We start from the raw sequence: 12538 nt of genomic DNA on the forward strand, positions 1-12538 counted from the left end.
CCACAAGGGTCGGAATATCAACAATCTTCTTATTCATTACCGAAACGATGGTAACGACATACTTGAATAAAACGAAATCAATTTCTAGCTTCTCGGTAACCTTGTGACTTTCCCTGATCCAAGTGTGAGTCCTGTGCTTCCGGTAGTATAGGCCTCTACTACCATTCACACCTACTCATACTCGTTCCAAGTATTGTCCCGCAGTCTTTCCAAGTCACCATACAAGAAAACCACACAACATCTTAACACATCAGATAACAAAACAAAGGTTTCATATTATTTCTTGAAACGGTTACATAGGTGTTCAAGTTCACCCTAGACTATGCCTCTAATAGGCTACATCATATGACACTATCTATATGGCTTCTTCATAACTTGATCTCTATATATCCATCCTTACTCCTGATTCCTTGCATCGTCAGCTGCTTCGTCAAGGATCATTTGAAATGCTCTTGCCTTTGGCGGAATGTTTGGTTTTGCCGCCTCTTTCTTTTTCGGGCAATCCTTAGCAACATGCCCTTCTTCACGGCATTCATAACACACCCTTTTGCACTCGTTGGCGTAATGTCCGGTCTTCCCACACTTGTAGCAAGTCACTTCTTCGCTACATTTCCCAAAGTGATTCTTCTTTCACTTCTCGCACCATTTCACTTTGTTTCCTCCTCCGCTAGACTCCTTTGAACCATACTTGATCTTTTTATTAGGCCTCGTAGATTCCTCAAACTTCCTCTTTTCGCCAACCTCAATCTTGTTGGCAGCTCTTCCCTTAATCATATCTTCCACAGACTTGGCAACCCAGATAGCTGCCTCCAGAGTAGGTGCCTGACGCACTGGCACCGCGTACTCCCATGGAAGTCCCTTTGCGTACTTGTCGATTTTCGTCAGCTCATCCGGAACAAGACGTAAGGCGAACTCCATCTTCTCTGTGAAATTGTTGGTGTATTCATCAACATACATGCTTCCTTTCTTCAAGGTAAGGAATTGGTTTTCCAGCTCGAGCAGATTTTGGGCTGAGCAGTACCTACGTTTAAACTGCACCAGAAATTCTGCCCATGTTAGTTGCAGGGGCTCATTGGGGCTCAGAGTTTTCCCCAAGGTATTCCACCAACGTACAGCGCCTCCTCGAAACTGACGCACTGCAAATGTGGTCTGTTGTTTTCCTCTGCAACCGCACGTCATGAAAGCTAACTCCATCTCCGAGATCCAATCCATGACCCCGATCGGATCCTCTTTTCCAGTGAAAGTCGATGGCTTGCAAGTCAGAAAATCCTTGTACTTGCATCCATTCCTCTCGACTTTGTCATCTTGGTTGTTTTGTCGAACTATTGGCGGGTTGACTTGACCAACAGTCCCACTGTAGTTCTCCTCCTCAGTCTGCCCTTCATTCAACTCGGGCCCTTCGATCTGAATAGTGGCTTCCTCTCGATTTTGCTGGAGCAAACGTCTAGTTTCCTCCATTTGACGATCCAACATCGCTTGGATCATCGCTTGCACTCCGGCCATTGTGACTGGCTCAGCAATGGCTTCCATCACCGGTATTTGCTCAATCACTGGGGGCTGATCTCGGTTCCCATTTGCATTCACGTTCCCGCTACGTGTTCTTACCATCTTGATCTATACACCGAATGAGGTGAATCTAGACCTTTACTTAGGATTGACGTTTAAATCATCCTTATCACTCTGAAACGTTTATATGCTAGTTCTAATATCGTAGTCGTACGTTTAGAATCCTAAACACATAAGGTTTCCAGATCCGGTCGGCAACAGACCATAGATCCGAACAACTAACAGCATATCAGGCACAAGTATTTAGCACACAAAAGCATTTTAGGCACAATTCCTAAAATAAGCTAGTGCTCACACCTCACAATCATCGCTTAGCATTCTAAGTTTAAGTCTAGAAATAAATCCATATTCCTAGTTCGCTTAAACTAATGCTCTGATACCAACTGTGACATCCCCGAAATCACGGCCAGAAAAGACCGGTTTGTTTATGCTTTATAAAAATCAGAGTACTTCATTTTATAAAAATGTTGCGGAATTTGTTCCCAGAAAAACATAGTAAATACGTTATTAAAACATTTTCGAAGAAACGTATTTATTTCATTTTAAAACGTTTGGGATGTCATCGTTAATACAGAAACATAAGCATAAACAGAACTTACAATTATTTACACTAGTGATCTACATCTCTTTAAATCTCTTTGTGTAATGTGACTTCATATCAACACCTGTGATATAAATAAACTGAGTGGGTCAGGTTGGGAAACCTGATGAGTACATAGGGTTTTCAACCCACAATAATATAATTATTATTGTTAAACATCAAACAATCAACCCAATTACCCATTCCCGTTATCCTCACATTACGTCCCTAAAACATCTAACACAAGGGACCTAGTCAAAGGACTATCATTGGGATGGAGTATACCTGGTGAGCACACAGTTCACACAGTTCGAATAAACACACAGTTCGAATAAACACACAGTTCGGTTAAACACACAGTTCGAATAAACACCTACAGGTTGCGAGCCTGCTAGTGTTCCACTGGACTGTCTAGAATAGTCCGTGGTCGTCATCTATACTCCGCTAGATGACTAGATCATCAAGAACAGCTATAACGAGACCTCTCATTATTTTATTTTGTCACACAACAACTATTATATCTACCCGTGTTTTACCCCGCACATTATGTAGATATAAAATACTTATACAGTTTGAATCACTGAAAACATGTATAAAACGTTCTTCCAATATAGATAGCAAGTATACAGATAATATACACACACAGCACGTAAAATACTTCATATCTATGTGTAAGCTGAAAGTAACTATGCACTCACTTGAGTAGGTGGTGACTCAGCACTCGGACAGCACTTCGATACTCTCAAAACGATATTCCTTCGATAAAACCTAGTACCGATACCACTAGGGTTTAGTTTAACGATAACCACGACAAATTAATTAGTCTGACTATTATTAAGCGTTAATAACGCTCAATATAACTCATAATAATAGCCCAAATAATTATTTTAAGGACCTAATAACATTCCTATAATTATTTGAAAGCTATATAAAAAATTGCGTAAGCGTAGCACACTTACATCGAATTTTATCGAAAACCGGGACTTAATTGGAGCAGCGTTTCGAAACCGAAAAACTCCTTTTTCTCGGGACTCCGGGAGCCTCGGGGCTTCCCTAGGGTACTAAGGGTTTAACTAGGGCTTAGGGGACTCCAAAAGGGTTAGAGAGAGAAAGTAGTTTAGAGAGAGAAGTGAAAATGTGTGAAAAATCCGGAAGAATTCGCATGGTATTTATAGGGACCGAAGCTCGGATTTACGCTGGGCGTACCGAGGGTACGCTGGGCGTACTCCTCGGATAAGATCACCAGCTCGGACCCAACTGTCTCGCACCCATCGGATGGATCAGATCGGACCTACGCGGGGCGTAACCTCTTCGGACGCGGGGCGTACTGCGAGGCTTCGTGGCATGATCCGAAGCGAGATCTGAATCATCATCCGACGGCCCACAACGTGCCACGTCATCAATCCTCATCAGCCTTCGCAAATTCGATTATAAACTTTAAAAATTCGTAACTTTCGCGTACGAGCTCCGTTTTCAACGTTCTTTATATCCACGCGAAGGTGGGAACGTACTCTACAACTTTCCTTTAGACTTCGTTGGCTAATTTTGGCTCGATTTTAGTTTTTATATTATCAACGGGTCGGGACACGATTGGTCCGTTAAATCCTCATAACTTCTTCATCCGACATCCGTTTTCGCCCATCTTTTTCTCGTTACGCTACTCTCAACGAGATCTTTGATTCTCGTTTAGGTCGTGTCGGCTAAAAACCGCTCGATCTAATATTCGAATTTCGGGTTGTACACTGCTAGTCCGAAACTTCGAAAAATCATAACTTCTTCATACGAAGTCAGATTTGGGCGTTCTTTTTATCGATGTTCTTAGTTTAACATATTCTACGACTTCCGTTTAGATCGCTAAGGCTAAATCTCGCTCTATCGTAAATTCACTATTTACGCTTTCCGGTATCGTGCCGGATTTGCCGTAAAACTTCGACGGGCCATAACTTCTTCGTTATAACTCGGATTTCGGCGTTCCTTATATGTACGGAAACCTTGTGACATACTCTACAACTTGGTTAAGATTATTTATTCTAAATAATCTTTTGTCGAAAAGTCGTTTTCGACCCCTATTGCCTCTAAATTGACTAGCCCGGATTTGCGGGCGTTACATTTATGACTTTGCATGGCTATAAAGTGCTTAATGTCTAAAACCCTAAGTTCTTAACCTAATAAGACATCACAACTTTTGCATGGAAGGGATAGAAGGGCCAATATCACATTTTCATAGTTCATAATAGCTTTATAATGGATAAAGTTTCCAACTTTATCCATTAGAATGGTCCCAACAAACAAGATATAGTCTTTAAGTCTCAAAGGGACCCAAACGTTCATCTTTTTCAACTTAATCCATTAAGTACAAGTCTCCAACTCTCAGATCTGAATCAAAATGATGTTTAGATGGATAAAGTTTCCAGCTTTATCCATTATAAGTCATAAACTTTCAAGATATAAACTTTATACACTAAAATGACCAAAAGCTCATAACATCCAAAACTAGTTAGATCTAACAAATGTCTCATCAAGATTCAAACTTTATACCTCTAGAAGATAGATCAATGTGTATAAAGTCCAGATCTACAAGTTCCAATGCAACTAACACTTCTCCAAGGAGTTCCTTCTTCTCCAAGATGCACCATGCATACTCCAAAGCATTCAAAAACACCTTCTTTTAGCACACAAGGCTTAACTAGGGTTAGGGTTTCATAGAAGGGGTGTTAGAGGGGTGGAGGCTGAGAATAGAGTGGGTTTGGGGAGTTAAGGAGCTTAAATAGGACTCAAACCACGAAAATAGGGTTTGGGTACTGATTGCGTACATCCAACATACTTCTGGTATGTGTAGTGTACTCAGGATGCCTCAGTACGCCCAACATACTAAGCATAACCCAAAACCGACCAAACTTCAAACAGGCATAACTTCTTCATTCCAACTATGATTGTGACGTTCTTTATATCAATGAAAAGATAACGAGAAGCTCTACACTTCTATCAACTCATCCTTGCCTTAAAACTTTCCGAACAAAAATCCAAAATTTATAAAAGCTCGAACTGACACTTTACCGAAATACCCCTGGTGCCAAAACACGGACCAAACTTCCAGATCATCCAAATTACATTACGCACACCTAAATGGGTCTAAATCTCTTTTCCTCAAAGGCACTAAGCCTGATGATACTCGGTCTTCGGGTCACCACCCCCACATAAGAAACGATTCAGAAAACGGCGTTACTACTCTCACCCACTTAAATTAGATTTTGTCCTCAAAATCACTCTTAACACCCTCCTAAGAACCAACGTTCCGAACAAAATCATCTAGTGCTGAACACATCATTAAACCCATAATTGTCGATCCAAAATGCTACTTCTATAATTTTGAAGCCCATCACTTGCCTGACCTTCGCACAGGTAGAATCATTCTGAAGCACAACCAAAAGGGTCTCCTCCTACCATCAAAACTGAAACATCCTTTTGACCCTGAACCTTCCAACTGATAACTCTGCATACAGACTCCTAAATCCATAACTTGCTGAGATACAGATTTTCAATTATACACTAACGATTCCCGATGTGAATCTCAACCAAGAGCCACTTGGTACATAACCCATAACCTGAGATCCAAGGATTTACACTTGTGTTTCACCCGAACTCTTCTGATTCACGAACACCATTCCCTAAGCCGAGATATAAAATCCCCAAAACACCGCTGAGACTACCAGTCTCGCACCTGGTCTAACCACCAGGTTCCTGAGAGTCCAACAGATAGGGCTATTCTACCCTATGAACCACTCTATGCCACTCCCTGGCCACATATTCATCCTACTAAAACCATAATCCAATTCCTTGACCTAACTGGTCTCTACCAGGTCTGACCTGCATTGTCATAATCATACGGGCCTTGCCCACGGGTCTTACCCAGCGAGAGCTACACAGGCCCAACTTATCTCGAACCCTAATGGTCATATTCCCATGACAGATATATGTTATCCGACCCTATTTTCCGCCTTGCCCAAGGCACGATCTAATCCTCCTTTATACTCACAACAACCCCAACGATGGTCTACCTCAATCAGGTGAATGTTACGATCCCATCGCAGACTTACAACACTTCCATATTATCTGCCAATCTAGTGGATGTTATGACCACCTCATAGTCTTACGACACGACTATCTGTCATGGTCACCGCCCATGGTCTTACCACATACAATTCCTTTCATAGAACACGTTGGTATCAATGCAAAATACAACGAAATCATGGCCTCACACGACCCGATATTAGGATCAATAGTCTTATACTTGATCCAATTCAAAGGCTATAGCCAAAAAGAACCATTCATATAGTTCGAACCAAGTGCTCCAATGTTATCTTGTCCAGTCGCATACACCCCTCTCGATAATACATATAATGAATTACCCCAATGCACATCCATATAGAACCCATAACATCATCCAAAAAGGAGAGAAATACCATAGTTCTATCGAACGACAAACCTCAATCACTAACAGAAGATATCCCCATGAATGATCGGAACAAGACCCCATACCTTGGCTGAGACTAAATAGATTCCACCAATACACAACCGGCACATGAAGTGTAACGTCCGGGTTTCAGGGCTAAGCGTATTTGTCAATGTAATACTCTAGGTCAACTATTGTAACTCTTTTTGAAGTAATAAAGATGAAATATTTGAGTATTATGTGAATTATGTGTGTTATTGTGCTTATTATTTAATTATAAATGTATAATTAATAAAGAATAAAAATAAGCGTTAAAATTAAAGTGTGAGATAAACCCGATATCTCTACATAAAGTTGTAATGGTCGAAACAAGGATTCCGGGGATATAAGGAACGCAGAAATCCGAGTTATAAAGAACCAATGCATGAGTTACGCCTATACTATATTTAATATAGCTTTTATTTAATTATAGTAACATTAGTAGGACCTTAAAATAATTATTTGGGCTATTATTATGAGTTATATTGAGTGTTATTTAACGCTTATATAATAGTAATAATAGCTAGACTATTAATTAGTCCCGATTAACGTTAAAACTAAACTCTAGTGGTATTAATACTAGGTTTTGGTCAAGGAAAAATTGTTTTAAGAAGTAACGAAGAGCTGTCCGAGTGCCGAGTCACCACCTTACCAGGTGAGTGCATAGTTACTTTCAGCTTACACATAGATATGAAGTATTTTATATAAATTACGTGCTATGTGTGCATATTATCTGAACACTTGCTATCTATGTTGGATGAACATTGTTATACATGTTTTCAATGATTTAAACTGTATATGTATTTTATATCTACGAAAATGTTGGGGTAAAACATGGGTAGATGTAATAGGTGATGTGTGATAAAATGATGAGAGGCCTCGATGTTGATATTGTTGATTCTGTCATCTAGCGGAGTATGGATGACGACCACGGACTCTTCTAGACAGTCCAGTGGAACACTAGTAGGCTCGCAACCTGTAGGTGTTTGTGAACGATGTGTTCATCGGTGTACTCCATCCCCCACATGGTTGCCTTTAGGACATTTATTGCCAAGGAATCCCCTTAGCAGTAATGTCCATCCCGATGATGATCCTTAGACTAGGTCCCTTATGATAGGTGTTTAGGGACGTAAAGTGAGGATAACGGAAACGGGTAATCGGGTTATTGTTGATTGATGAAATTAATAAACTTATTTATTGTGGGTTGAAAACCCTATGTGCTCACCAGGCTCCCAAGCCTGACCCACTCAGTTTTATGTATTACAGGTAGTGGCGCTTGAGCATAGATATGATGTTTGGACGAGGGATTACGGATATAGGCCTGTAGATGTGAAATAATGTAGTAAGGCTTATATTGTACTGTTTATGCTTTTGATCTGTACGAACATGACATCGCAAGTCTTTTAATGAAATACATTTCTATGGAAATGCTTTTGATAAATCTTTATCATATTTTGTTTTGGGACAAATTCCGCAACACTTTTATTTAAAATGTTACTCTGATTTTCAAACAAAGCATAAACAAAATCGGTCTTTTCTGGTCGTGATTTTGGGGATGTCACATGAAAACTTCCAAGGTGATCCTGAATACTACCAAAACCTGAGTTGGCTATGAACCAAAATTTCACACCACCATCATTGAGGGTAAACATACTCAGGGACCAAAGGAACATAAAACACATTAAACTTGATGATAGGTTGACACATCCATTGAACTGCAACTGTCACAACTTGAAACTTTCAGAGAACCTTCGATGAATAACAAATGATGCGACCAGAAATTGAGTACGCATTGACATTAGATCAAATGATCTAAAACCCTTATGGAGCTGATCACACCCAATTCTGAAACTGGTTCCCTGATCGACCTTTGAACAAGCTAGACTATAATTAGAATTCCATGAAACGAGCTAACAAATTCCCCCTGCCGCCAATACTCAACCTGAGTGGTTCTAGCGGCTCCTCATTTATTCTTTGGAACCCCCACAAGAAACAAGTAGTTGCAACGAGCTCCTTGACCAACCACTTCATGTTGAGGGACAACTCATGTGTCTCATGAACACATACATCCGATCGCCACCTACTATATACCCTGCCTTCATCAAATCCTGAACCGAGATCCCACATACTCGCACTGAAGATCCATAGGAACCATTCTCTCAATACTACGAACCTGAACATATCGATGATCCTCTAAGAAAAATACTCAGTTCTCCTTCACTTAGGGTTCGAACTACCACCTACTGGTGTTGAAACCAAACCATAACTCAAAGTGGCTTAACCAGGTACAACCATCCCTGACCTTAGAATGAATAACATACGCATGGTGATCTTCCAAATAAGGATCAAACAAATCCCAAGAGAATTCTTGAATTTCAGCTGAAGATCTCTGAAATCTCCCCCAATCATGGCCAATTTAACATTAAGGATTCCTTGCAAGAGCATTAGCGAACACCGACTTATGATCCAAGTTCGACACTTGTAAATTTGAATTTTAGATTTGCTACCGCCTAAAATGGTTATGACACCAAAATCATAGCATTCTTCCCTTTTTAGTGTAATCATTGGAAGAAACCGACCAAAAACTTATAGATGAAAGAAAATTTCACATTTATTGAATTTTCATCTTATTATATAACGCATTCCAACTATTCGAGATTCAAAGGTTTCTTCAGGATTAAATTCTTCAACTCGTTCGAATACTCAAATAATATACACACAATTTTTCAAAACTACTCTAGTATATACTAATACTAGGCGAATGCCCGCGCGTTGCGCAATGGGATAATTATGTAGTTTAATATGGTTATATATGGTTTAATGTATTGTGAATAAGCCATACATAAAACTTGTATGCGATTAAATAACATGTATATTTTTTGATTTACAGATTTTTTTTATCATAATAAATAATGAATTTTTTTTACTATTAGTTTAAAATTTTAAATGTAATTTTATGTACACATTAGTATCTAATGTAATTAGTTGATGATTGATTAGATATGGATTCTCATATGTGGTCGTCTATTTATGTTGAACCTCATAAAAATACATATTTAACGACTTTTGTTAGTTTTACTATTGAATAGAAAATGGTGCCGTATTTTAAGTAAATATAAAAAATATCATTCTCAATCTATTTTTAAGATAGTGACATATTTTAAGTTAATATAAAAAATCACATTCTAGAACTAATGAAAAGAAAAAACGGAGCCAAATTTTTTAACTATAATAAAGTTGATTCCAATTAAAAAGTGTTCAATCGAAGATAATATCATTCAACAAACATCATAAGATATTACATTATATTCGAATTACAGACATCATTTTTGTAAGAGTCATTCAAAATATATGAGACTATAGTGCCTAATACGACAATGTAATAACCAAATGACCCTAACATATTTTAAATGAAATATAATTATAATATATTATCTATGCAACTAAATTTCTGCACAACATGTGAAATTCGTCTACTATATGGTATTCTTCTAATATATTATATTATAGTATTAACATTATATTTGGAAAACCACTTTGAGTTATATTCTAGTTTATAACATTAAATTTGTGATGGGCTGTATTTGACACACATTTGTGTATTTATATCTATATTATATATTTAAAACAAATCTGATATAAACATCCAACCTAAATATTCATCTGCAAGTTTATTTTCTTCGCCACGTAAACAAACTTTTGTTATAAAGCTAAAAATGGAATAAAAGACACTTAATTGTATGATCATGATATATTGTATTTTGATTGGGGCTTGTACAAAACATGAATGAACATATATTATTAGTTTATCTCTTGTTTTGGGTAATTCGAATAAGATAGCTTCAAATCCAACATATCAAACGGATTACCCTCTTACTAAAGTCTAAAACCCAAAAACTCAAACATGTTCTAGTACCATACAAATGCATGAGGTTTTAGCAAATTATTATCTCATATGAATTACCATTGATTATGTGTGACTAATTATTAAGAAGGTGAAAAGGTTTGGGGGTTTCAAATACATGAGGTTTTAGCAAATTATTGTGGGGGTTTCAAATACATGACAATCAAGGGAAAATGCAAGGTTTATAAGTAATTAAGATTTGACACTACTATAAGTTGTATATCCGTATGACCATATCCATTGAGGAGCATATATAAAGTAAAGTCCAAGCTTTTTAAAACTGCTACACTTCACGTACATATATAGGTAGTTCCTTGAAATCATATTCACAAATCTACATTTTTCAAAGGAACTTATAAAAGAAACTTCAACTTAACATCACTTGCGATCCAAACACATATGTGTGATGATATTATCATGAGTTCCACTCTCTGACTGTGGGCTTTCCACATTAGACATTACCATTAGCCAACCACTCCGCCATTAGCCAATTTCCGTGATAGATCAACATCCACCATAATCACACTGTTTATGATTAACTCATGAAATCAGGGAATAGATCTGCCGCATCCTTTGGTAAATCCAATGATGATGAACTCGCCCAGTCTGTGAAGTAGTTAGATTCAGAGGTGGCCGGAGAGATGAACGACGGTGAATAGCCTTGCAATAGTTCCTCATCGAAATGATTAGGAAAATTAAGTGGATGGAAATCATTATCATTGAATTCAAATACTGTTGGAGGAATGGAATGTGAAGACGGAAGAGTGCAACCCAAATCCCAGGTGTTAACAGTGAGGTTGGCTCTCGGATTTGAAAAGTTCTCACCAGCATTTGGTGTTGTTAGTTGGTGGTGGTGGTGGGTTGGCTTTATTTCATGTTTTTCCGGCGAAGGCGGTGGTGGTAGTGCCGACTGTGCAACACCATTGCAGGTGTGTATCCCTCTGTACGTAATCTCAAATACTGTCGGATCTTCATCTGTTTTCTGCACTTGTTTTGTAGCCAAGCATTTCTGAACCTTTCTGTATGAGCATTTATAATAGCTTCTGCATGTTTTAGTAAAACTTACCATTAGGACTTGAATTCAATGACCATGTTAATTACCCATCCTTAACACGTAATATAATAGAAATTTACCTTGGAAATTTGGCACCCAAGATGTCTTTCTGCCCATACTTCCTCCAACTATAACCATCATTAGCGTTTCCCTCTATTTCATTATCACTCAAGATTTTAACTTCATTATCCCATGGTGTTGACGCCTTTCTGTGACACCAATCAAAAAACAAGATTTAGATTCTGCACATTCATTTGGGTAAAGGATAAATTAATACACAACGAGAAGTGAATTAAAATACCTCTTTTTGGAGGCAACATTTTGGCCAAACTCAAACTCATATTCAGTGCTTTGGGGACTGCTTGTAGTTATAGATGACTTGGGCAGACTAGATTCGGGCAGTGGACTTGCCCGAGGCTGCCCGGCTGATTTAAGAACAAAGAGGGCTTTGTCATATGAAGATAAGATCTTCTCTATCAAGAATTCTCTAGCTTCAGCTGAATCTAGATTGAGCCTTAGCTGTTTAGCCATTTCTATTCCTTGAGTTAACTCATGGACGACTGTCGTCTGTTCATGAACACAAGCACTCTCCATATCGATCTTTTCAGTACAACTCTAGATGCAGGATGTACTAGATAAACTGGGTTGACTTTGAGTGTCAGTGATTGTTCATATGAAGTACGTGAGCTTGCTTCTATATTTGGAGATAGAAGTGAGATTGTGCTAGTGTAATTGAGGGAAGAATGGAGGAGCTATATATAAACAGAAATTAAAAAGTTCTATTATTGTAGTGGAGTCAAAAGTTGACCGAAGAAACCGAGTAAAATGCTTTTAGATAATTAGATTCCAACGTGGGCTAGTCTTTGGTCAAATGTTGTAACGAGTGAGTTGTATTTTCTGTTGACCATTTCAAAACAGTTAGTTCTTAACTACCACATTGTT

The 12538-nt window shown here is 38.3% G+C and overlaps 1 protein-coding gene across 1 annotated transcript; it reads right to left on the minus strand.

Annotated features, from left to right (window-relative positions):
* Window positions 1-10796: 10796 nt before the first annotated feature.
* Window positions 10797-12336, minus strand: LOC145057946 (putative WRKY transcription factor 41). The gene is made up of 3 exons (XM_079005862.1): window positions 11898-12336; window positions 11677-11805; window positions 10797-11585 (listed from the first exon to the last, which is right to left on the minus strand). Exons 1-3 carry the CDS (start codon window positions 12188-12190, stop codon window positions 11078-11080), a joined length of 930 nt encoding a protein of 309 aa, XP_078861988.1. The 5' UTR covers window positions 12191-12336; the 3' UTR covers window positions 10797-11077.
* Window positions 12337-12538: the final 202 nt, after the last annotated feature.

This window comes from Lactuca serriola, chromosome 6 (assembly GCF_051521515.1).
Source record: "Lactuca serriola cultivar US96UC23 chromosome 6, Lser_US96UC23_V15, whole genome shotgun sequence".
In the NCBI taxonomy this organism is placed as follows: domain Eukaryota; kingdom Viridiplantae; phylum Streptophyta; class Magnoliopsida; order Asterales; family Asteraceae; genus Lactuca; species Lactuca serriola.

Excerpts from the sequence above, each read along its gene's own strand:
- LOC145057946 (XM_079005862.1), bottom strand. The coding sequence starts at position 12,190 with ATGGAGAGTGCTTGTGTTCATGAACAGACGACAGTCGTCCATGAGTTA. Across the intron at positions 11,806-11,897 it reads AATGTTGCCTCCAAAAAGAG|AAAGGCGTCAACACCATGGG; the intron begins GTATTTTAATTC and ends TTGGTGTCACAG. Across the intron at positions 11,586-11,676 it reads TTGGGTGCCAAATTTCCAAG|AAGCTATTATAAATGCTCAT; the intron begins GTAAATTTCTAT and ends TAAAACATGCAG.